Source organism: Pseudonaja textilis, chromosome 1 (assembly GCF_049901715.1).
Source record: "Pseudonaja textilis isolate UNSWEBS1 chromosome 1, rPseTex1.2, whole genome shotgun sequence".
In the NCBI taxonomy this organism is placed as follows: domain Eukaryota; kingdom Metazoa; phylum Chordata; class Lepidosauria; order Squamata; family Elapidae; genus Pseudonaja; species Pseudonaja textilis.
In genome coordinates, this window is record NC_141990.1 from 118,109,005 (window position 1) to 118,136,756 (window position 27,752).

The window sequence follows — 27,752 nt, forward strand, 5'->3', positions numbered from 1 at the left end:
TGCAGCTTGGCTCCGAGTAAACGGGTGGCTATCATTTATTAGGAAGCTGGGTTTCATCTGGGTGCCTGGTTGGGGTGTGTTTGAGCTGGAGGTATGGGGGTGTCTGTTTGTGCCCAGGTGTTTGCCTGGCTAGTGGTGTGGAGATTTTTTTGTTTGTGAGTGCAGACTTCCAGATAATTGACAGTCTGGTGGAGTCATCTCTTCTATTCATGCTTTCAGGTCTTTTTTCATAGAGCCATAGAAGCCATAGAGATTGAAACTTGCTGAGACTTGTTTATGTATGTTTGTAGATTATCAGCAAAACTATTGATTTATTAATTATTTAATTTAGAACTTTTGGGCTAGAGATCTGAAGGGCAAATTATGAAAGTCCCTAAGTCTATGAGTCTGGTTCAAGTATAATAACATTTCTTATGAGTTAAATTTAATCACAGTGTGAAGGAGTTATGTTTTATTGTAGGTATTTCTATTTATAAATATTATTTGCCAGTTTGATTCTATCACATGGGCTTCTTATATATTATGACTCTCTATGGAACTTCCTTCTTTCCTTCCTCTTCTTGCTCAATAAAAGCTGGTAGTCAGGCAGGCAGGAAATATATATATATATATATATATATATGGCATTCAGCTTTGTTCAGGTATTTTCCCACGTCATTGTAGTTGTGCTTTTAAAGTTGTAGCAATGTTTTGGCAGAATCTCATCTGTCATCATCAGGCTTCGGTATTGTGTCCATCTGTATACACACACACACACACACACACACACACACACCAGTGGAGGGATTCAAATTTTTTTACTACCAGTTTGGTGGGTGTGGCTTAGTGGGCATGGTGTGGCTTGGTGGGCATGGCAGGGGAAGGATACTGTAAAATCTCCATTCCCTTCCACTCCTGGAATGGAAAATGTTGCCCTTCCAATTCAAGGAAGGTTACTGCAAAAATCCCATTCCCTCCCCACTCCACTAACTTGCTTTCCAGCTCCGTTCTCCTGTGCAGGACAACAAAGAAAGACCCAGCTGATCAGCTGGGACTCAGAAGGCAGGGAATGGATGGGGATGGGGCCAGTCAGAGGTGGTATTTGCTGGTTCTCCAAACTACTCAAAATTTCCGCTGCCAGTTCTCCAGAACTGGTCAGAACCTGCTGAATACCTCCTCTGATATATACTTTACAGGATGGGCTACTGTCTTGAGCAATAGCCCTTCCTTCCTTCCTTCCTTCCCTCCTTCCTTCCTTCCTTCCATTAAAAATACTTTTGTTACCATAATTTTCTGCAAGGTATGTTAGGCTGAAAGAAAATGAAGACTTAATAACTCTTCAACTTCAAAGTTGACCAATGATATTTATATAGAGCCCATGTAGCTGTGATTTCTACAGCGCTGGTTCTTTTCTTTGCCTCATTTTCAACTGTTCTGTGACTAACTCTAGCTACAAAATGTTGCCCTTCCAATGAAAGGTGCCTACAATTCAATACAATACAAGGTAGGATGTTGTTAAATGCATGTTATATCAAATAATACTTATTTTGGATAAAATATATTTTTGCTCCCATTACGTTTATCCTTTTGTAATTCTAATCTTAATATGTAATTTGACTTGTTTACTTTTAAGTATATATTCACGTGATATTTTGATTATAATATCAATGCGAAGCTTTGTTACTTTTTGTAACTGTTAATGAAGAATTTTGAAATGTGCCAATTATCTTCATCTTTGAATTCTTCAAAGCAATTGAAAATACTGCTTAAACAAACATGCAACTGTAGATTGCTTAATTGTATAAAATAATTGTAACTGTTTTCCCTTTATATCTAGACAAGGTAGTTGATAGTCATTTTTTCCATTTTATTATTTTCCAAACAAAGCTACTTTGTTTGGAAAGTAAAATAGAAATCGTTTGCTTATAAAATAAGTGTTTTTTATCCCCTCCCTTGTATCATTTTGAGCATGGATCACCATGGATAGAAGACCATAAACAAACAGAAGAATCAAGTTCCTCCAATATTATCCCAACATGAAATGGGTGGGTCAATGGAAGATAATAAGAAAAGGCCAGATGAGTAGCGATAATGAGCCAAATGAAACAAGGTCAAATAGAAATAAAGATTGAAAGGGTACCAGTAGAAATAGGAAAAGAGCTTAGGATAATCCTTTTCTATTCATTTGGCCATTCATATGATTGCCTTCTTTTTCCTATACAAGCCTTAATATTTAAATACTTTACCTCACCCCTTTTTAATACCATTAGCCATTGCCAAGATAAGTCCTTGTTCTTAGATTCAGTATTGACCAGAACAGACAGACTCCCATAATTTCAATAATTTTACGGAAGAAAAATATTGCTGTGTTGGCTTAGCAAGTTGTATCTGCCAATTTTATAGGGACAGCAGTCTTGCCTTCTGTGGCATATGTTTACCCTGGTGTGAAGTTTATGTCCAAAATAACAGATGGCATGATGCTGGCTTTTATAGCTAGATGGCTCCATCAGCTTTCCCACAAATATAGTTATAAAAAAAATAGACAATGTCTACACAAAGTTCTTAAAACGGTTTAGAAATTTTGTATTTTTTATATGAAGCAATATTACAGTACATTATGTTTGAAATCTATCTACTAATTTTATAGGGACAGAAGTCCAGAAAGCTGTTATGGAATCTCTTTTATGGAACACCATTAAAAAATGAACAATGTTATACAGCATGTCCTTGTTATTCCAGTTATTCAGCAAGTATAAACTACACAGATTCATCTACTCCAAAAGCTCAAGTTCCCTCTTGAACCCAGAGTCTGTGGAATGTCATTAACTTTGCTGTTTGTGGAGTGCCTGTGTTAACCATTTTTATTTGGACTATGAGCAAATAATTGTTTTAAATCACATCTCTTAATATTGCAATTATCTACTATTAATCCTGTTGACACTGAAATGTTGTGTGAAGAATTTGCCTGCTGATGATGTTTAATCAAGGAGAACATCTTTAAGAGTTTGTCTTCTTTATCTTTATAATGCAAGCTGACAAGCGGAAAAATCAAGGAGAAGGAAGCTGAATTTCAAAAACCTAGGGTGAATGGTTACATTTAAAAATGGTATGTTGACAGATAAAACTTGGGGCCAAATGATATGGTTCTTCTTATTTTAGGAAATGAAGGCACAGGGTGATATTGTGACTGTACTTTAAATAAACTCAGCCTGTTAATCTATGCCATGGTTCTTTGGGCTTATATTAAAATTAATTACAGTCAATTGGGTAGGTATGCAGATAGAGACATCGGGAAAAACAGCTAATCTGTGAACTGTATCTGCTACACTGAACACCTCTCAGAAATTGGTGGAGGAACTATTAATAGTTAATTGTCCAATCACCTGAATACTGTTTAACTCTGTCACCTCCACACTGCTGATTGTTCTGGCTTTTTAGCTAGATTATTTTCTCTCCCTCTTAGTTCCTGTAGAAACCACCCAGTTATGATTTATTCATTATACTATAGGTGTACAATTTAGTGCAATGTGCAAACCCAGGATATCTTGATATTTATCTGGTTATTTAAACATGTCTATTGGAGAAAGAGTGAAGAAGGCCAGGGGTATATACTTCCTAAAGCAGGGGTGTCAAACTCATGTCATCATGATATATTGGAACTTTTTCCTCCTTCATTAAACAGGATGGGAGCATGGCCAGCAGGCTCCTTTGTAGCACAGCAATGATATAAGAAGCTACTGGAGTCAGATGTCAGATGCAGAAGATCAGGTCCACACATAAAGATCCAATTAAAGTGATTTATTATTATTCATGCCGATGAACAGGAATGTTCTCATTTAATGGTAAGCATCTGCTTGGAATTACATAAGGCTCAATATAATTCAAGGGAGGTTGGACTTAATTCACTTGTGGCTACATTAGGATTCTAGGCTGAACCCTCTTTTAACTCCACCCCCAGGTTTTGCCACACCTTCTCCTATACTTTCTTGAAAATGGCAAAGGCATCAATTCTCATTGCACAGGAAAAGGGAATAATAAACCTTTCCTGTAATTTACCAATAAACTTCATGTACAACAATTTAAAGTGATTGATAATAAAGTGCTGGATAATGGGCCCCTCTGTCCAAATGGCACTCAGCATGCTACTGAGATACCTGGGAATCCTTTAGCATACCAATAGTCTTATATTATGACTATCTGAAAATTTTGGGGAATGTCCGGTTTCTGATGTTTCCCTTTTTTAGGGGAAAAAAAATTAAAAGCTGAAAAGGCACATCTACATAGGAACATAAAATGTAATGCATGGAGAAGCACAACATAATGAAAACTAATTAATTGATTACACACAGTTATCTTAGACACCAAATGATTGAAGTGGACTAGAATTAGACACTTTCAGGCATAAAATTAAACTGTTTACTACTCAGGGCTTGAAAAACAATGAAGGAATGGCATTGCTTGCAAAGTCAGGAAGGACATAACAAACACAGCTGGGTATAATGCAGTGACTGAATAATATCAATTAGACTTCATGGACAATGGTTTAATATGATAATTACCCAAGCTAGTGCTCCAATGGAGAAGAAGATGACAAATTTTATAGTCAAGTTCAATCTGAAATTGACAGAACATGCAAGGAACATGTGTTGTTTGTGTCTGGCGACTAGAATGTCAAAGTTCAAAACAGTAAGGAGAAAAATGTGGTTGGACTACATGGCCTAGAAAACAGAAATGAAGCAGAAGAATAGTTTTTATTTTGGTTAATCCATTGATTTTTGTCATTCCTAATGTAGTATTGAAACAACCAAAATAATGTTTATATATAAGGACAAGGACAACTTCATACAGAGATCCCAGAAATCAAACTGAGTAAATTATTGGCACAAAGAAGTACAATACTCAATTATGCAGAATGGATTTTACATGTCCTTGTTAAGGATTAAATGTGAGAAGAAACTGCCAAAGATGAAGAAACAGAAGAAGGAAAACTGAATGGCAGAACAAATTGTGCAAAGTGCAAAGAAGTGAACCCTGGCCAAAAAAGACAAATAACTTAGGAAGGCATATAACAAAGAATTCCAAAGAGCTGTTAGAAGAGATTTTTAAAAAAACAGTACTATAGTGACATATCTAAAAATATTAAAGATGGAAACAGACACAGAAAAATAAAATATTTTAAAAGATATCCAAATTTGAGTACCACCCTCAAATTAGTACACTAAAAGATACCAATGGATACCAGGTTGGAAGTTTAGAGGATTTCATAATGTATCTGCAGCAAGCAACAGAAGAATCAATAAAATATCTAGCAAAATTATGACAGCAAATCTGGAGAATCACATAGTGTGCAACAGTTGGGAAGAGACAGTCTACATACCAATACCAAGAAACAAGACTTAGCAGAGTGTGAAATAATACACTGCATAACATTCTTACTTTCATAGGTTAGCAATCTAACCCAGATTAGAGCCCACCTGGAAAGGAAGATACAGATATCCAAGCAGGTTTTAGAAAAGATCTAGAAAAAAGAGATGTTATTGCTGATGTACAACCAAGAGAGCTACATAATACCAAGAAGTCAGTACAGTGGTACCTTGGTACTCAACTGCTTTGAAACACATTGAATTTGGCACTCAACATATTTTGACAGGAAAATTTTGTTCTCGTACTCATTGTTTGCTTGGTATTCAATGCACTAGCTAGAACTTGTCAGTGTCAGCTGCCTTATAATTCCTATCTTATTTATTTGGTACTTGTCATTTTTGGTACTCATCGCACCTCCTTGAACAATTAACGATGACTATCGAGGTACTACTGTATGTGTGTTATTGATAATATAAAGGCCTTTAATTGAATTGACCATATCAAGGAATGATCTTAAGAAAATGGGAATCTAAAAAAATATTCATTGTCCTCACATGAAATTTATATGTAGTTTAATACATCACAGTCCAGGTGACAGCAATATTGCCATCACTATAGCAATGATTCTTCCTAGAACATAGACATAAAAATAAACAATCACAATGTGTGCTCAAAATATTCTCTTATACAAAGTGACTTAGCCACAAACATACACAAGGAACCATTTGTTATATTGGAATATCATAGCAAATGTGATTGTCAGGTAAAATAATCCACTTAAAAAGGTATCTCATGTGTTGTGCTTCATCAAACAATTGTCATTTAGTGATTCAATAATGAACTGTTTCTCTTTTACACAGGAGTAAAATTAGGCATCTTATGACAAGTATATTATTACATCTCCAGGCATTTTTATATTTAAAATATGCACAGAGGACTGTTCATGTTATCAGAGAAATAAAGCAGGGAGAAGGGCTTATTATTTTTCTGGCACAGTCCAAACTGAAATTTTCTCCAGAGGGTATAATTAATATAAGTATATATGTATGCTCTGTTCATCCATGCAAGCCTAACAGCAAATATATATATATATATACACACACACACACACACACACACACACACACACACACACACACACACACACACATATATATATATATATATATATATATATATATATATATATATATATATGTTTTTGTACAAGTATGTAGGTCTAGGTGTGTTTGGGTCTTTTCCGTGTAAGATTAAGAGTATCTTGGAGAGGTTTGGCAGGTCCACTCGCCATCCTCAGGCTGGTGCTTTCGGCAAGCACTGGCATGAAGCCAAAGCACCAGCCAGAGGATGGCGAGTGGGACCTTGCCGAAATGTCGCCAAGATACTCTTAATCTTACACGGGAAAAGACCCAAACACACCTAGAAAGACCTACGTACATATACATATACATATACATATACATATACATACACATACATACATACATACATACATACATATATTTTCTTATGTTTTCGCGGGTACTTACATGTATGGCATTCAGCTTTGTTCGGGTATTTTCCCACATCATTGTAGTTGTGCTTTTAAAGTTGTAGCAACGTTTCGGCAGAATCTCATCTGCTATCATCAGCCTTCTGTATCTACAACTTTAAAAGCACAACTACAATGACGTGGGAAAATACCCGAACAAAGCTGAATGCCATACATGTAAGTACCCGCAAAAACTTAAGAAAACATATATATATAATTTTTTTTCTTAAGTTTTCACGGGTACTAATGTACTGACAGCCAACGGCTTCCACAAAAGCAAAATCACTGGCTTGATCCACAAAAACACACTGAGACATAATGGAGACCTAGAAGATGAACAGACCTATGGAACAGCTGTCCTGCCCTACATAAGAGGTACTACAGACAAAATCAGTAAGATACTACACAGGCATCACATCAAGACTGCCTTCAAAACAGACAGAAAAATAGCAGCCATCCTTAGAAACCCCAAAGATAAAATTGACCTGGAAAACCAAGGCATATAAGAAGTCCCCTGTGCATCATGCCCGGCCACATACATTGGACAGACCAATAGAAGAATAAGTACCTGCCTGGATGAACACAAAAATGCAGTAAAAAACCTGGAATACACTTCCTCACTAGTCCAACACATGAAAGCCACAGGTCATAGCATCAACTTCAATGGCACCCAAACCCTAGCCACTATAGAAAACCCCAGCCACAGAATTATCAGAGAAGCCATAGAGATTGAAAAAAGATCTGAAAGCATGAATAGAAGAGATGATTCCACCAGACTGTCAATTATTTGGAAGCCTGCACTCAAAAACAAAAATATCTCCACACCACTAGCCAGGCAAACACCTGGGCACAAACAGATCCCCCCTGATACCTCCAGCTCAAACACACCCCAACCAGGCACTCAGATGAAACCTAGCTTCCTAACAAATGATAGCCATCTATTTACTTGGAGCCAAGCTGCACTAAAAGCCTCCAATACAGGAACACAATGTTGCCAGCCAATCAAGACAAACACACACAGTATTCAGCTTTTTTCCCACGTCATTATAGTTGTGCTTTTAAAGTTGTAGCAACGTTTTGGCAGAATCTCATCTGCCATCATCGGGCTTCATCTGGGTGCCTGGTTGGGGTGTGGTTGAGCTGGAGGTATTGGGGGGGATCTGTTTGTGCCCAGGTGTTTGCCTGGCTTGTGGTGTGGAGATTTTTTTGTTTGTGGCAAACACCTGGGCACAAACAGATCTGGGCACAAACAAAAACACCTGGGCACAAATACCTGGGCACAAACAGATCCCCCCTGATATCTCCAGCTCAAACACACCCCAACCAGGCACCCAGATGAAACCTAGCTTCCTAATAAATGATAGCCGTCCATTTACTTGGAGCCAAGCTGCACTAAAAGCCTCCAATACAGGAACACAATGTTGCCAGCCAATCAAGACAAACACACACAGTATTCAGCTTTTTTCCCACGTCATTATAGTTGTGCTTTTAAAGTTGTAGCAACGTTTTGGCAGAATCTCATCTGCCATCATTGGGCTTCATCTGGGTGCCTGGTTGGGGTGTGGTTGAGCTGGAGGTATTGGGGGGATCTGTTTGTGCCCAGATGTTTGCCTGGCTTGTGGTGTGGAGATTTTTTTGTTTGTGGCAAACACCTGGGCACAAACAGATCTGGGCACAAACAAAAACACCTGGGCACAAATACCTGGGCACAAACAGATCCCCCCTGATATCTCCAGCTCAAACACACCCCAACCAGGCACCCAGATGAAACCTAGCTTCCTAATAAATGATAGCCATCCATTTACTTGGAGCCAAGCTGCACTAAAAGCCTCCAATACAGGAACACAATGTTGCCAGACAATCAAGACAAAAAAAGCTACAAAACAGACAGAAGATATTAGAAACACCAATCAAGCAGAACACAGCAAACTCCAAGACCAATAAACACAGACCAAGACTCCCAACCAATCAGGATGAAGAAAAAACCATTCTGGCACACCAGTAGGCTAGCCCCAAATTTAAAACTGAAACAACTGTAAAAGTCTGACTCACAGACGAACACAGTACAGAAGTCTGATGATGGCAGATGAGATTCTGCCGAACTGTGTGTCTGTGTGTGTATGTATGTATGTATGTATGTACGTACGTACGTACACACACACACACACACACACACACATACACACACATGAAAAACTGCAACATTTAGGGATGATTTTCCTACATCACTACCTCATTTGGCCTCCATTTATGGCCTTCTTCTGACCAATTACCATTTTTAAAAATTTGTCCCAGTTTGAGTATTTCCCACAAACATTATACCAAGCCAGTCAAATTGTGCCAGTCTGTTATCTCATTGAAATTATGACATCAAATGATTTCTCTTAAAACAGTATCTTTGTGTATGTGGAGTGGGCATCTTATTTGCTGGCATGCTTTGTCTGGACAGCACTTTCTTCAATCACTCAGCATGCCTTTTAAAGGTACCAAGAACATGCTAAAAATAGCTGATGGCACTGTGAAGGACAGCAATCAGAACAAAAATATGAAAGTCTTATAGTGATATATTTTCTACTTGCTTACTATTACTACTATTGAGAAGCAGTTAATCTATAGTAATGTCTTGTATACAAAAGTTTGTGTCACAAATACCGTAATATTAGTTTTAATGTGCCACTAGGCCTGCTTTAGGCATTTTAAATGAAATTTAATTTGACTTTAAAGGTAGTTCTGATAATTGGCTGCTTTTTATTACTGCAGAAGTGAAAACAACACATGGATATTACAGCACAAATGATGATTTTAATCAACAAGAGGTTTGTTTGACCATAAGGACCATTCCCTTGACATTAGATACTAATGAGGAATGGACTTCCTCTTGTAAATCCATCATCTCTTCTCATTTTTACCAACATTTTCTTTTCCACATGTAGTCCATCAAAGAGGAATAATGGAATAATTCCACAGAATCCTTTATTTGGTAGTACCTGATGTTCACCATTGAGAAGTTTGCCATTGAGATGAATTGACCACCATGGTAATTCTGGAATTATACACACTCAAGACTTCATTCTGGATGTAACGGGATCTATAACTGCAATATGAAGGCCCCATGGAATACAGTTCAATCAAGTACTGAAGAAACTCCAGTATAAACATCTATGTACTTGCCTTCCAGCCAGACATTTTGCTTAGACTGTAAAACTCAAAGATTGCAAAAAAAAAAGGTGATATAATAGGAGACAACTAGCTAGGCCTGAAAACAGTAGAATATCTTGATTTTCAATGCTCTGTCAGGTACCCAGACCAATGGTATATTAAAAACAGACTTGCAACTCTCCTTAATAATTCCTTTCTGATATTATAAATTATTATCAGGAAGGGCAAATAGATTTAAGCATCTCTGCCTTCATACTGATATGTACCAGCAAATCAAATGACCTCCAAAAAAGAACTTTTATATCCTGGTTCTGGAAAAGACAAAAGAAAAGTTGACAATTTGATTGTTGCTTGGTCTGATTTTGATGCTCAAGTAACCCAGGTAAGGCAAAAAATCAGACTAGGCCAGATCCCTGTTGCACTAGAAAAGAATTAAAACTGTGATGAGAGAAAGAAAGAAGGAGGCAGCGAGGGAGGGATATTTTTAAAATAAGTATTTCAATATAAGATGGTCCTTATCAATAAATATAGGGGTGGATGGAAAAGGAAGGATTTTAGGAGAAAAGAGCAGTGGAAAAAGTAGAAGGCCTTGTGGGAACAGGAATCCTGTACTATAATACCAATTTCATATCTACTTGAAGTAAAAAATTCTACCTGACTCCTATAATGAACCATCTAGGGAAATAAATGAATTGGGTAGAAGAAAGCCTTCAATTCCCAGTGTTAGAGCAAGGAAATTTTATAAAGGGAAAAAAAATGCTGAAGATATATGAATTTTGTAATATTATTTGGAATGAAAAAATTGAAATCAGCTCTAATGAACTGCAACAGAAGCAAATAATTATTCATCTCACAGCTCTTTTATTCAAGTTCCATTTCATTGTAGCAGCTGCAATAATATGAGGGAAAAAAAACCCCACTTTTGTGGAGTAAATTTGTAAAAAAGGATAGAAGTATATTTTACAGGACACATGCTATTTTTGATAACTATTTGTTCTCTCTTTCTGGTTTCCAACATATTAGAATGAGAAATGCTTTTCAGAGATTAGCTTTCTATGACCCAGAAAGAATCACCCGTAATCACCTTGTAATGCTGTCTAAATGACCAAACAGGGACAGGAAAGTATAAAGCTTTTGAGTGCTGTTCCAAGTGCTTGTTGCCAGCTGTTCATCACATGTCCAGGTGAAACTCAAAAAATTAGAGTAACATGCAAAAGTTCATTTACTTCAGTAATGCAACTTAAAAGGTGAAACTAATATATGAGATAGACTCATTACATGCAAAGCAAGATAGTTCAAGCGGTGATTTGTCATAATTGTGATGATTATGGCTTACAGCTCATGAAAACCCCAAATTCACAATCTCAGAAAATTAGAATATTACATGCAATCAATAAAACAAGGATTGTACATAGAACAATATCAGACCTCTGAAAAGTAGAAGAATGCATATGTACTCAGAACTTGGTTTGGGCCCCTTTTGCAGCAATTACTGCCTCAATGAGGCGTGGCATGGAAGCTATCAGCCTGTGGCACTGCTGAGGTGTTATGGAAGACCAGGATGCTTCAATAGCAGCCTTCAGCTCTTCTGCATTGTTCGGTCTCATGTCTGTCATCTTTCTCTTGGCAATGCCCCATAGATTCTTTATGGGGTTCAGGTCAGGCGAGTTTGCTGGCCAATCAAGCACAGTAATCCCATGGTCATTGAACCAGGTTTTGGTGCTTTTGGCAGTGTGGGCAGGTGCCAGGTCCTGCTGGAAAATGAAGTCAGCATCCCCATAAAGCTCATCTGCAGAAGGAAGCATGAAGTGCTCCAAAATCTCCTGGTAGACGGCTGCATTGACCCTGGACTTAATGAAGCACAGTGCACCAACACCAGCAGATGACATGGCTCCCCAAATCAACACAGACTGTGGAAACTTCACACTGGACTTCAAGCATCTTGCAGTGTGTGCCTCTCCATTCTTCTTCCAGACTCTGGGTCCTTGGTTTTCAAATGAGATGCAAAAGTTGCTCTCATTAGAAAAGAGGACTTTGGACCACTGAGCAACAGACCACTTCTGTTTTTCTTTAGCCCAGGTAAGACGCTTCTGATGTTGTTTGTTGTTCAGGAGCGGCTTGACAAGAGGAATACAACATTTGAAGCCCGTGTCCAGGATCCGTCTGTGTGTGGTGGCTCTTGATGCACTGACTGCAACCTCAGTCCACTCCTTATGAAAGTCCCCAAGACTTTTGAATGGCCTTTTCCGGACAATCCTCTCCAGGCTGCGCTCATCCCTGCTGTTTGTGCACCTTTTTCTTCCACACTTTTCCCTTCCACATATCTTTCTATTAATGTGCTTTGATATAGCACTTTGGGAACATCCAACTTCTTTTGCAATTACCTTTTGAGGCTTTTCCTCCTTATGGAGGGTGTCAGTGATGGTTTTCTGCACAACTGTCAGTCAGCAGTGTTTCCCACTGAACATGACTGAGAGACCATTTAAAGGCTCAGGAACTTTTTGCAGGTGTTATGGCTTCATTAGCTGATTAGAGTGGGACACTTTGAGCCTAGAATATTGAACCTTTTCACAATATTCTAATTTTCTGAGATTGTGGATTTGGGGTTTTCATGAGCTGTAAGCCATAATCATCTCAATTGTGACAAATCACAGCTTGAACTATCTTGCTTTGCATGTAATGAGTCTATCTCATATATTAGGTTCACCTTTTAAGTTGCATTACTGAAATAAATGAAATTTTGCACGATATTCTAATTTTTCGAGTTTCACCCATAGATGAATCAGTTACTGAATTGACAGAACACTGATGAATATGTTCCTCATTTCCTTCTTAGAGAAAGCTTCTGAGCATATTGTTTGTGTAATCAGTATTTTCTTTGCCAAAGACACTTGAAAGTGGTCAAATGATCAGCATGTTTACCTTTGTGTATTTTCTCACACATCACCTACAATTCTTTAATGGCCTGTGCCTGCTACTATAGCCAATAATAGAAGCAATGGAATGAAATTTTAAAAAAGTAATGTTTTTAAGACAAACAAAACAATTTTTTTTTGTTTCAAGGCAACAATAAATGTCCACTGAGCATGTATATATTTTAGACTGCATGGAACATATAAACACATCAAAAGTTAGGTTATTTGAAAGTTGGAAAGGGAAACCAAGAGAATTGTTAGACAGCATTGGAAAGCCAAATCTATGCCTGACTTTTCATAGGTAGCTTATGCACATGTGTCAAACTGATTCTTTATATATACAGCATGGGAGAGGATTTCTGACAAACTGATAATTGGGATTTCTAGATCAATGACTATTTTTTATATTTTAATGCATTTTTGAATTTTAATGTCATTTTTTAACAATAGTAAGTCGGTATATTATATTTGTATACAATTCTATGAATTTAAACAACACTTTTAAGATTATTTGGAAAAATTGATACAGGCGGTTCTCATTTAGTGACTACAATTAGGACTCCTAACAGCTAACTCCATTATTAAGCAAAGTGGTTGCTAAGTGAAAACCGCAACTGTGACTATGGTTTTATTTCAGCTTCCTTTCTTTTACAAACCTTTGAAGATGATGAATGTGAGAATTGGTTGCAAAGTTACTGTTGTAAGTGCAAATCGTTGCCTGATGAGGTAGTCCTTAAATGAGGATAGTCTCTATTGTATTTTTGTTTTCATCACCCCCCCCCCAAAGGTATATGAAGAGAGATAATTCACAGCTGAAGAATACAACTCATTGTATTCCCAATGAGTTGTTAGGTTCAGTATTCTTTCCAGGTCACACTCCCTCTGATTGGGGAAGAAGGGAGGAAGAACATTTCTAACTGGCATGTGCTTAATATGCATTTATACAAAGCTATGTAATCCCAGTGCAATTTAAATTATATAGAGACAAAAGTACCTTCGGGTAATATTTATGGGCGGATCTTGTGAAAAGAGAAAAAATGGGGAGGAAAGTGCATTCGGAGAACAAAAGGAGAGAAATAGTTACAAGATTTTTGGACTGGTTGTTTTTGCCCTAATAAATACTATTAAGATTATTTGTTTCAATCCCAATCACAAATTTGGGGAGCCATTCAGAGTAAGTTGATTGGAGCAGCCTATAAATTGTGTACCAATAATATTAATATTATTAACAAAAACACAAACAACAACAACGATGACGATGACGTGCTTGGCTGATACCTAGGATGCTGGCAGCAGCCCATATCAACCATTAGCACTGCCAGTGGTATTTGTGATGCATTTTTGAATGTTCAGTTGACTGAGTTTCATGTTTAGTGAATAAAGTAAATAACAACAACAATAATAACACTGAAATAATAATGAAATCATTGCAAGTCTGTACAATATTTAGTATGGAAGGAAATGTTCAGATTATCTGGAAAAGAAAGAGGATCTTTGATTCACTTTTCAAAAGCAATCTGCACTTCTATCATTTTTCTTTGATTATCTCATGCACTAAATTTATGCCATCGTGCTTGTTCTCAGCTGATGTAGAACTGAGAAAAAAATGTATCCAGATTTATGGTGTACCATTAAAGAGCCGAATGAGTTATAAAATGTTCAGTAGCTTCAGGAAATCTAATATATTCGCAATCAGGATTCCCAGTAAACCTAAAAAAGTTTGTTGCTTCCACTGCCTATAAACATTATTTAAGAGAAAGAATAGAAAGGCTAGAAACTATGCATTATTTTACAATTACATGAACTCTGAGGAAAGGAAACAATAATAATAAACAGAATAAAATAATAAAATAAAAGATGAAAACAAATGGCATGCATATTCCCCCCCACCTCTAGCAATGTTTATTTTTCTTTAGTATCCAATAATCTGACTGAATAGCAAAACAGTTTATCCCCTTAAAGCTGTTGTTTAGCAATGAATAAATAGAGCAAGTACTAAAGCTGGCCTTGCACCTACTGAATGCTGCAAGTGTTTGTACTCATTTGATATGCATCTAGCAAAGCTCGGCTGTTCCCAGAAGGCCACTCCGTGAAGGCTGAGAGAGCAGCGCCTGCTAGTGGTACCTGTAAGTCATAAAGAACAAGGAGAAGGAGGAACAGAGAGATGAGGGGAGGCGGGGAAGTGCAATGGAAACACAAGTCAAAATCAACAAAAGAAGTCAATTCAAAAGAATTACGTATCCTTGTTGAGAGCATGCACACAAATATTACATTATAATAGGAAGCATTGGCTTTTCCTTAGGAAAAACAGCTCAGCAATACTGGATCAGTGTAAAATATTGTAATATTATGAATTTTATCAAATTTTATGTAGAGCATGCCATTATTTCCAGCGAATTAGCTTAAGAGTAAATCAGTAATTGCTTACTACAGGAACCACAAGGAGGCTAGGTGGGAAACATACAGATTTTAAAAAGTAATGTATACATTATTTAGGATTGGAAGATATCAGTTTAAAGAATACTGTAACCATTATAAATTATAAAGGGGCAATGCTTTCTGATTTATAATAATACAGATTGGATTTAAAAAAAAACAGTAACCATACCTGTAGCATTAAGAGGGCATCGATTGAATGCCATATCCCCTGCTGGCGTCCTTTTCCAAACCATTGATATCAAATAATCCTCCGGACATATTTCATAAGGTGCTGCAATTTAAAAACACTGAATATGAATTGTGGACTTGGCAGATACACATACAGTGAGAGTAATTAATCAATTGAATAGCTTGCCTCCAGGAGCTGTGGGTACTGGAGGTTTTCAAAAATAGACTGGACAACCATTTGACTGGAATGGTATAAGGCTCCTCCCTCAACCAGGGGGGGTTGGACTGGAAGACCCCCGAGGCCCCTTCCAGTCCTATGCGTTTATGTTCTAAGTATAACACCATGTGATACCACTTTGCACCTCGGTAAGTTTCCAGGTAAAATGCACAGGGTTTGCTATCCCTTATAAAGGTTCACATAGATGGGACTGACATTGCTGGTCTTCTCTAAATGTCTGGAAACCTGTTTCCTCCCCGCCCCCATAGGGAATGGGCACACATATGGGATGAGCAGTCCAAACAGAAAGGAATATAAAATGGTTTGGCTTGTATATTCTGCTCTGTTTCCCCTCTCCCTTTGTTCTGGGTGTTTATGTATTCTCACAGGAAAGGACATTACTATCATTTCATTACCATGGTCAAACAGTTTCTGACTCAACCTTTAAATATATCTATATCTATATCTATATCTATATCTATATCTATATCTATATCTATATCTATATCTATATCTATATCTATATCTATCTATCTATCTATCTATCTATCTATCTATCTATCTATCTATCTATCTATCTATCTATCTATCTATCTATCTATCTATCTACCTACCTATCAATCTATAACTTTGGTTGCTTTTTGGCTCACTGAGAAATAGGGCCTATTAGAATGACCTACCCCAGGCAACTTATGGTCTCTGTATGGTTCCAGAGGAAGCTTGGGATTTTCCCTGAGGAAATGGTAGACATTCAATTGAAGCTTTGATCACAGCATGGAATGGGCTGCAAATGAAGCCTTAGCTTGCATTGCCTCTACCCAGCCTCTCTCTTTGCACTGATCCTAGTTTTAGTTTTATAAACAGCTCTGGTAAATGAAGCACTGGAAGAGAGGCCTGGAGCATAATTAGAGGAAGAGAAAATTTGACTAAACCTGATCAAAAGCCCATATTTGGGATTATAATGTGACAGTAATGGTGGCAAAATGTCATTTTGCTATCTTTATGCATCCATAGATAGATGTCCAAGGACCTTAATCAGGATGACTCGTTCTTTGCTGAGTAGGGAGGAATCACAAGAACATCCACTGTGCTGTTGGAAGAATATTGTAGTGATCTCATAGATAAAATCATTTTGATTTGCTGAGAGTTGGACTCCAACTAGGCAAGTGCAGTTGAGCTCCTTGGTGTATGGTCTTGTGGGTTTCCCTGTGTTGGGCTTTAGTCTGTAGCTCAAGATGAAATGGACAGGTTCCTTCAAACTATGAACTCAGTCACCTGTTTCTTAGAGCCAAACCTTTTTTGGGTATTTAAAGATGTTTAAAGTTTCTCCCAGAAAGTGGGTGGTTCTTTTGACCCAGTGGTGGGATTCAAATAATTTAGCAACCAGTTCTCCACCCCAATGATTTCTTCCAACAACCAGTTCACCAAACTGCTCAGAAAGATAACAACCAATTATCCTGAAGTGGTGTGAACTGGCTGAATCCCACCACTGATTTGACCCTCCTTAACAAACCATTGCTGGACTCAATAATCCCGGACTATCGCTGGACTCAATAATTTCTCAATAATGATTAACATAGAGCTTTGTTTAAAAGTATGCTGATTTATTGAAAAACAAGACAAAAAAGTCAAGTAGGGACAGCAAGAAGCATTTTGAAGACAAGTTAGAGAGTATGACCAAGAACATTCTCTATATTGGTGCTTTGTGACTTGTTACATTCCGCACTGCAGCCATTTTATGAATGGACAGCTTCCCAACTGAATTGTGAGAGCAGCTATAACATGCTTTACAAATGGAAGACATTCCCCAAAGTACACCTGCTACTACTTTTCTTTAAAAAAGAAAGTTATTCAGGTGCCATGAGACTCTTTCAATACATTTACTGTATATAGTAATCCATTTGGTATTTTAAATCAGGATTTACATTTGCATCTGTAAATTAAGGTGACCAACCGTCCTCCTTTAGGGAGGACAGTCTTCCGTTGGTAAGTTCTGTCCTCCCTCAAAAAGTATTCTCCTACATGTCCTCCTTTTTGATATTTGAAGACTAATCTGTAAGTCTCTGTCTTTGATCGATGCCAATCCGATCCGTTGTGTGATGTATTTGTATTTGATATGATGATTCGTCAAGGCTCGGTACAGTGCGGTGAGATGCGATTATGAGACGCATGCACTCCAAACAGGAGAATTATTTTGAGAGACTGCGCCATGTGCAAGAGTGTGCCATACACAAGAGTGCACCATGCGCAAGAGTACACCGCGCACAAGTGGCTTTGTTTTTTTTTTTAAATTTATTTGTGCCTCCTTCTCATTGTAAAAAAGTTGGTCACCTTATGTAAATACATTCCACAAAGCTGTGCATTTTTTTTTCTGCGACTACAGCTTCACTAATTCAGCATGTGAACATTTTTATGGGACGCTACACTGGGTTTTTTTTTGCCCTGAGATGGCAAACACATCTAGTGGAAATGAGAGGTTCTGTGGAAGCAAGAAATGAGCACTTTAACAGATGACAAAATATCCCTGCAGATGTTTCTGTGAAGCTAATGTGAAGTGCATGAAATAGGTTGCTAAAATTACTTCAGTCAAAGCTCTTTCAAATCATGTCAAGAAAGCTGACAGTGCCAGAAGAACAAGAATATATCTTAATGGCAAACATTTAAGAAAGGGAGCTGTTTTCACTTCATCCTAACAGCTAAAAAAGAACTGTTCTGAAGCCTGGGTATTTTTTTTCTGGGATTTGCACACAGTGCTTCTTATCCTGAATGTAGGGTATGAGCCTGACTGCGCATAGTTCATTAAATGTTAAACTTTTTTTTTCAGGTTCAAAGTACTGGGACAGATCTTTTACAATTTGATCTATTTTGCTTTTTTTAAAAAAAAAACACCACATCTTATAATGAATATATGCAGTTATCTATGTGCATAATCAGGCTTCATAAACAGCTTTTTAAAAAACTATCTAAAATAAAGGGATGTAGTGATACATTGCCCAGAGGTAAAAGCCACCAAAGGAATAAAAAAAAAAAGCTGCTTTATCGCATCCTGCTGCATTTGTTCTTTTAGCTTAATATTAATTTCCTTATTAGTAGAAAATCCCAGGGTTCCTTGCAGCCTCTCTTCATTCTTAACTAATAATATCAGGGCTCGAATCTGTAAGCTTTAACATGCATAACGCTGCTCTAACAACAAGCTGCACTTGGCTTGGCTTTGAACAGCAGACTGAAAGTGAATTTATATACTTTCTGAAATTTAGCTGGTTAAAGCAGGTGGCTGTTTAAGTCCAATAAAGGAGCAAAACAAACACACAGCAACATTTACCATCACACTAATGTGCCACTGAAAGAAACGTAAAGAGAAACCTGGCTTTAGTCCATATTGTAAAAAAAAAAAAAGCATTACAGACAAGCCATTTCTAAATATATCATTTAAAAGTATATTGTTCATTTCATCCAGCTGAGTTCAGTGACAATGAGAATGGAATTCCAGTTATCCTGAAGATTCCACCAAGCATCTATAGTTTGATCTGAGTCTGAGCTTATGAACTTTCAACATAAAGGGCAGTGTGGTGTAGTGATTAAGGTTGTAGATTAAGGTTGAGCTTCTGAAAGCAAAGTAAACTATAAATATATACAATAACTAAAATGTATATAATTATGGTTATATCACAATTATTGGTGTTAAAATATGTGTATATTGTATTATCTCTTTCTCTCTTTCTGAAGAGAAATAGACATCAGATGATGTCAAATAGCAGACAAATAACATCAGATGACACTATTTATTTCATAAGAGTATAGCGTATAGAAAGCTGTCAGTTTTTCTAATCATTGCATAGCATGTTACCCATAAGAAAAAGAAAAGAACGATACACAAAATTACTTGTTTGCAATCCTTTAAATGGCTGTGTTAGGCAGATACTATTCCCACATATAAATTCTGTAAACCAAACCAACAATGCTTTTGAAGTACAAGGAATTATAATGGAGACAGGCAGAGCAGTCCTGAGTAGCTATGACAGATCTGCTGAACTGGAAAAGGACTAAGAGAACACAGGCTCAAGGCAAAAAGAATGATGTGCTTTCTAAGGCTTCATCCAATAACTTTAAACATAACCTTATCATTCTTGGTTGGCTATACAGGTGGGCTGATGGATGGTGTCCTATGTATATCTATAATTTTCTTGCTAACATTGGGAAGATATGCAGTGTCTCAAATAGACCTTTATGCCTAGAAAGTGATGGTGCAGTGATTAGAATGCAATATTACAGGCTAATTCTGCCCACAGCCAGGAGTTCAATCCAGACTGGCTCAAGGTTGACTCGGCCTTCCATCCATCCCAGGTCAGTAAAATGAGGATCCAGATTGTTGGGGGCAATATGCTAACTCTGTAAACTGCTTAGAGAGAGCTGTAAAGCACTGTGAAGCAATATATAAGTTGAAGTGCTATTGCTATTGCTATAAAATGGATGATTCTAGTACTCCCATCCCATTTTCATCTGGAAAGAAATCAGCTAACATCTTAGGAATGTCTGAGAAGCTGGGCTAAAAAAGCCATACTTATTATCAGAGGTCAAAACTTTGGCATACAGTTTATCCTGTCTACATATTAACCAGGGGTGAGGTAGCAAACTTTACATAAAGGTTTTCGGCGATGTGGTAACTTCTGTCAATAATCCTTTTTTTTTTTTTTTTGTATTTTTGCTAGATGGCAAATTGGATAGATATGTCTCTTTCAATGATTTCTTCAAATGGATCACCATAACAGCAGTCTTGGTTCTAAAATATGGCTGCCATTTTATCATCCACTTGCTATTTGATATACTATCATATTCGTATCATATTTATTACTTTTATATTTATTAATGAATAACACATTTACATCTTTGAAATTATTTCAAATGTATAAACTGGTTTGGAGTTATTTAAAAGAAGAAGCTGACTAGAAGAAATAAATGAACAAAATTTGCTTTTAGGCAGAAGTAGCATTTTTATTTTGCCTATTTCCATATTATGCTTGTCCCTAGTTTTGTTTTCATTAGCCATGCTGTGCAATAATGTTAGTCACATTAGGCATGTTGATTGTGAAGGAAAAAAGAAAATGTCAAAAGAAAGAAGGATTTTCCAGCCAGATCTTGCTTCATCCTTGCCTACTGGATGGACAGAAAAATATCTATCCATGAACTCTATACTGGTGATCTCCATTAACAAACATTTCTCCATGTCCCTCCCTCTCCTTCTCTCCCTTTTATATATATTTTATAAAACAGGTTTATCAATTGCATAAAAGCAACAAATTTTGTATTGCACAGGGGTTTATTTATTTATTTTGTAATCTTAGGCATCCTGGTTTATATTATACTTTGCATGAGCTCTGTAGATTCGATACACTAAATAAATGAATGACTTATATGTTGTTGTTTGTTGTGAAATATAGGTATAAATCTAACAAATAAACAAGAATGCTTTATGGTTGTCACTAACATACGTCAGCAGTTTTTCTTTTTAGAAAAAAACCCTTTTCTGTTACTTGAGTTTTCACTCTTAAAATAACTCTTCTTTTTTTCAAAATGAAATCACTGTTCTACTTTTACAAAAGTGAGGATGCACTTTCATCTTTGGTTCAATATCTAAGCCATGGTTGTCCAACATTTTGGCTTGCCTGGGCAACGTTGAGAGAAGAGGGGTTTTTCTAAAAAGAAATATGCACTGTCTTGGGATGCATATAAAATATATAATATACACTGCTCAAAAAAATAAAAGAAACACAAAAATAAGACATCCGAGATCTGAATGAATGAAATTTCTTATTAAATACTTTGTTCATTACATAGTTGAATGTGTTGACAACAAAATCACACAAAAATTATCAATGGAAATCAAAGTTAGTGTTATGTCTTTGGAACTGGTTGGAGTTCCCAACCAGGTCCGCACTTTAGGCAGGAGCATCAGCAGCTCCCATTGGTTGGCTCCGTTTGACAGTCGGCTATAAAAGCCGGCTGCCGGACGAAGCCAGCCGTTGTTGTTCTCCAGCAGTCTGCCTTGTTAGCGGGTAGACACAACAACCCTTTATTCCCCTGAATAAAGCCTTTACTAGTATGCTCTGGTCTTGGCCTCGTTTGTCCCTTCGCTCTACAACACTGGCGACGAGGATGGGATCACTACAGGCTAACCAGAAGCACCAAAGGCAAAAGAGCTGAAGCCACGGCGTCTGGATCGTAGCTGCCTCGCTCACAGAGAGCTCGAGCTCAAACCGCTGCGTTTCGGAGCTGAAAGTCACGGCGCTGACAGCCTCAGCCGCCCCGCTCGCAAAAGAGCGTGTAATTCAAACCGCTGCGTTTGGAGCTGAAAGTCACGGCGCTGACAGCCTCAGCCACCCCGCTCGCAAAAGAGCGCGTAATTCAAACCGCTGCCGTTTGAATTCAAATTACGCTAGCGAAGCACTGAGCTGAAGTCATTGAAGCTAGTTCGGCGCTGTTAGCCACTGCTGCCATTGCACTCAGAAGGTGCGAAATTTAAACTGCCTTCACGAGGTTGAAGCTCACAGAGTGAGTCTCGGGTGTTGCAGCCGCAGCCGCCAGCGCTCGAAACAGCGCAAATCCAAGGGCCACGACCACTCAGAGAGACAGCCTACTAAGAGGCTGAGGGTCCCAAAATGAATCAGGCATTCCCACCATTTAAGCCCAGTGAGGAAAAATGGGACTCCTACAAGAACCGCTTCAATCATTTCCTGGACGCCATTGGCCTGGCTGATGCTGCGGAACACAGAAAGAAGTCATACTTCCTAAGCTACTGCGGCGCTGAGGTTTTCGACACCGCCACCGCACTCTTCGCACCACGTGAGATCAGAAACGTTCCGTGGACCGAAATACAGGAAACACTCTCTAACCATTATTCTCCCAAACCTTCCCAGATCGCAAGGCGTTTCGCATTCCGGATGAGGAAGCAAGCCGATGGGGAATCCATCAACCAGTACATGGCAGCCCTGAGGACAGCCGCGCTTCAATGCGAGTTCAAGAACTACTTAGACGACATGCTTCTTGACCAACTCGTTTGCGGGGTAAGAGATCAGACACTCCAACGACGCCTACTAGCCAGGAAAGATCTAAATCTTTCCCAAGCGGTGGAGGAAGCCCTAGCCGCTGAGCTATCCGTGCAGTCCGCGGCCGAGATTCAAGGCACCGCACCAAAGCCAGGCACTTCCACCGTCCACTCGGAGGAAGTGATGAGCGAAGCTGACCCCTCTGAAACCGCGGATGTCCATCCCCTAAGACAGCTGAGACAGCCCCAGGTAGGAGTGAGACAGAGAAACAGCAGTGGCCCGCAACAGATCCCTTTGTGCATGACCTATGGGGGTGCCCATTCCCGGGCATCTTGCAGATTTAGAAATGCCAGCTACCTTAACTGCCACAAGAAAGGTCACCTTGCAAGAGTCTGCCAGGCAGCACGAGCTCCATCCCAGAAGTTTCCCTCATCTCCTAGCCTCCAAAGGCAAGTAGAAGACTGTTACACATGTTACCACGCCAACCACACTTCCCCAACTCCTAATAAGATTAAACTCTCTCTCTCCCTAGAAGGTAAACCTTGTACCATGGTGGTGGACACCGGTTCAGCGCTCTCAATCATCTCCTGGGAGATGCTGAAAAGGATTCAACCCAGACTGACCCGGAAACAGCTACAAAAGTGCCACCTCACGCTGAGAGACTATCAAGGCAAGAACATCCCTGTCCTCGGGAAAGGCAAGTTCCTTGTTAAATTCCAAACCTTCAAAGGCCATTTGCCTTTAGTGGTGGTTAATGGTACCCTCCCTAGTCTCTTGGGGTTAGATTGGTTCCCCTCTCTCGGCCTTAATGTCACAGGAATCCATGCTGTCTCAACTTCTGATGTAGACACATTGTTCTCTGACTATTCCGACGTTTTCAGTAGCGAGCTGGGTTGCTACAATGGCACACCCATCTCTTTCTCTGTAGACCCCCAGGCAGTTCCTGTCCGCCTGAAATTCCATAGGGTACCCTTCGCCATCTGCCCCAAATTGGATGCGGAACTAGACAAACTTCTCGAGCAAGGGGTAATTGAGCCCACAGATTTCGCCAAGTGGGAGACCCCACTTAAAAAGGACGGTAGTTTGAGAATTTGTGCTGATTACAAAACGACACTTAACCGTTACCTCCAGGTTAGCGCATACCCCGTTCCAGTTATCCAGCACCTATTGCACACTTTTGAACCCGGCACAATTTTTGCCAAGCTAGACATGTCGCAGGCATATCAACAGTTCCCTGTCGACAGCCACACCGCAGACTTACAAACAATTGTAACACACAGAGGGGCATTTAGGTGCAAGCGCCTCCAATTTGGCGTTAGCGTGGCCCCGGGGATTTTTCAGTCACTAATGGAAAGAATCCTCCAAGGTCTTCCAGGTGTAGTCCCCTATTTTGATGATATTTTGGTCTCAGCTAAGGACAGACCCCAGCTCCTCCAGAGGGTGAGAGCAGTATTGGAGAAGTTTAGACAGCATGGTCTCAAACTCAAACAGGAGAAGTGCACCATCGCCACTAAACAGGTGGACTTTTTAGGATATAGACTTGACGCCTCAGGCATCCACCCAGTGGAGTCAAAAGTAAAAGCCATCCACGAGGCACCCACGCCAAATAATAAAACGGAACTGCAAGCCTTCCTGGGTTTATTAAATTTCTACGCCTCATTCTTACCACACAAAGCTTCAGTCGCTGAACCTTTACACAGGTTGTTAGATAAAGATGCTCCGTGGCACTGGGGCCCCAAGGAGTCCTTTGCGTTTAAAGCGATCAAATCTCTACTCACCTCTGATGCCGTTTTAATTCAATTCAACCAACGCCTACCCTTGGTTTTAGCCGCTGATGCATCCCCCTTCGGGATAGGAGCTGTCCTTAGTCACAGGCTCCCCAATGGCACAGAAGCGCCAATTGCCTTCTTCTCCAGGACCCTTTCCATGACTGAAAGAAACTACAGCCAGATTGACAAGGAGGCTCTGGCCGCAGTAGCGGCAGTCAAAAAATTTCACGAATTCCTTTTTGGCCACCATTTCGAACTCATTACAGACCACAAGCCACTCTTGGGACTTTTATCGGGAGACAGGCAAACTCCACAAGTTCTGTCCCCCAGGATGACCAGATGGACATTGTTTTTGGCGGCCTATTCGTTCAAGCTGGTCCATCGCCCCGGTAAGACTTTAAGCCACGCAGATGCTCTCAGCCGCTACCCTTTACCAACCCCAGTTGAAGACCCAGCTCCGGTGCACGCGATCTTCGAAGTCAACGAACTTAAGCTACCTGTAACTGCTGATGACATCGCGGCACACTCCAAGAAAGATAGACTAATCGCCCAGGTTCTGGACTGGGTGGGAAAGGGGTGGCCGGAAACAAAATGTTCAGTTGATTTTGTCCCATTTAAAACATGTCAACAGGAACTATCAAAACTCCAGGGATGCCTGCTGTGGGGTACCAGAGTCGTTGTCCCATCCACCCTTCGCGTGCCCATATTAAAGGTGCTGCACGAGGGCCATCCGGGTATCGTGCGAATGAAGGCGTTGGCTCGCAGTTACGTATGGTGGCCCAGGATGGACGATCAGATCGCAGAGTGGGTAAGCTCCTGTAAACCCTGTCAGGAATCTAGAGCAGCCCCACCAGCAGCCGCACCCACGAAGTGGGAAAGCGCCAATGCCCCCTGGTCACGGTTACACATCGATCTGGCCGGGCCTGTGCATGGCAAGACTTTCTTGGTGGTCGTGGATTCATATTCTAAATGGATAGACGTTGCCTTGCTCCCCACGACCACCACTCAGGCAGTTGTCAAAGCCCTGACCAGACTTTTTGTGACTCATGGGCTCCCGGACACGATAGTCTCCGACAACGGGCCGCAGTTCTCGTCCGGCGAATTTAGCAGGTATGTCACAAACCTGGGCATCCGACATGTCCTCACGGCCCCCTTTCACCCTGCTAGTAATGGGATGGCGGAGAGAGCCATCAGATTGGCCAAGGAGGCGCTAGCCATCAGATCGGCCAAGGAGGCGCTAGCCAGATTCGGTCAGGAAGACTGGCATTCCAAGTTATCCCGTTTCCTCCTCAGCCAGCTTACAACCCCATGCACTAGCACTAACAAATCCCCACTGTTAATGGGGAGACGTTTAAGAACCACTCTTGACAGGCTGCATCCCCACTACTGTCCTGATACCCCTTTGGGTTCTGACAGCCAGGTGCGAGACTTTGCCTTGCAGGACCCAGTCTTCGCAAGGAACTATGCAGGAGATCCATTGTGGGTGCCAGGGCAGATCGTGGCTATCACCGGTCCAAGGTCCTACCGGATCCAATTAGAAGACGGTCGAGTTTGGCGGAGACACCTGGACCAACTACGCAGGCGGCGGAGTGACCGGAACAGCGGTGAGCCAGATCCAGCAACCAACCCTCGAATCCTCGCCCAGGTTCCAGAGGGAAATTCCCTGAGGGACCAGACATTTCCACTCGAACAAAGGGAGCCGAGAGCGGACCTAGACGACCGGCCCGAAGCTCCTGCACGTCCACCCTGCGGAATCACCGACCGTTCAGGCCGAGACGTTCTACCGAGCCAACCCGAATGAGGGGAGACTTCTCGCTCCCCGGATCCAGAACCAATCCCAGAGGACTCCACGGCGGCCTCGGAGCCGCGCTCTTTGGACTCGATGCCAACCGGCAGTTCCCCTGAGCTACGACGTTCGGGTCGCAAGCGAAGTCCTCCATCATACCTCAAAGACTATGCATGCACCCAGCCAGGGGGGAGGGGTGTTATGTCTTTGGAACTGGTTGGAGTTCCCAACCAGGTCCGCACTTTAGGCGGGAGCATCAGCAGCTCCCATTGGTTGGCTCCGTTTGACAGTCGGCTATAAAAGCCAGCTGCCGGACGAAGCCAGCCGTTGTTGTTCTCCAGCAGTCTGCCTTGTTAGCGGGTAGACACAACAACCCTTTATTCCCCTGAATAAAGCCTTTACTAGTATGCTCTGGTCTTGGCCTCGTTTGTCCCTTCGCTCTACAACAGTTAGCAACCCATGGAGGTCTGGATTTGGAGTTACACTCAAAATTAAAGTGGAAAAAAACACTGCAGGCTGATCCAACTTTGATGTAATGTCCTTAAAACAAGTGGAAAAAAACACTGCAGGCTGATCCAACTTTGATGTAATGTCCTTAAAACAAGTCAAAATGAGGCTCAGTAGTGTGTGTGGCCTCCACGTGTCTATATGACCTCTCTACAATGCCTGGGCATGCTCCTGATGAGGTGGCAGATGGTCTCCTGTGGGAACTCCTCCCACACCTGGACTAAAGCACCCCCCAACTCCTGGACAGTCTGTGGTGCAACATGGTGTTGGTGAATGGAGCGAGACATGATGTCCCAGATGTGCTCAATTGGATTCAGGTCTGGGGAATGGGCGGGCCAGTCCATAGCATCAATGCCTTCATCTTGCAGGAACTGCTGACACACTCCAGCCACATGAGGTCTAGCATTGTCTTCCATTAGGAGGAACCCAGGGCCAACCGTACCAGCATATAGTCTCACAAGGGATCTGAGGATCTCATCTCGGTACCTAATGGCAGTCAGGCTACCTCTGGCGAGCACATGGAGGGCTGTGCGGCCCCCTAAAGAAATGCCACCCCACACGATTACTGACCCACTGTCAAACCGGTCATGCTGGAGGAGGTTGCAGGCAGCAGAAAGTTCTCCATGGAGTCTCCTGACCCTGTCACGTCTGTCACATGTGCTCAGTGTGAACCTGCTTTCATCTGTGAAGAGCACAGGGTGCCAGTAGTGAATTTGCCAATCTTGGTGTTCTCTGGAAAATGCCAAACGTCCTGCACAATGCTGGGCTGTAAGCACAACCCCCACCTGTGGATGTTGGGCCCTCATACCACCCTCATGGAGTCTGTTTCTGACCGTTTGAGCAGCCACATGCACATTTGTGGCCCACTGGAGGTC

At 40.4% G+C, this 27,752-nt stretch overlaps 1 protein-coding gene across 3 annotated transcripts in view; it reads right to left on the reverse strand.

Annotated features, from left to right (window-relative positions):
* Window positions 1–27,752, reverse strand: part of ADGRB3 (adhesion G protein-coupled receptor B3) — a 517,279-nt gene that overhangs the window by 285,890 nt on the left and 203,637 nt on the right. For all 3 annotated transcript variants that reach the window (XM_087915807.1, XM_087915799.1, XM_026695170.2), the window contains 2 exons: window positions 15,557–15,658; window positions 14,966–15,072 (listed from right to left, as the gene is read on the reverse strand). In XM_087915807.1, coding sequence (XP_087771933.1) covers window positions 14,966–15,072; window positions 15,557–15,658 — 209 coding nt within the window. The remainder of the gene's footprint in view (window positions 1–14,965; window positions 15,073–15,556; window positions 15,659–27,752) is intronic.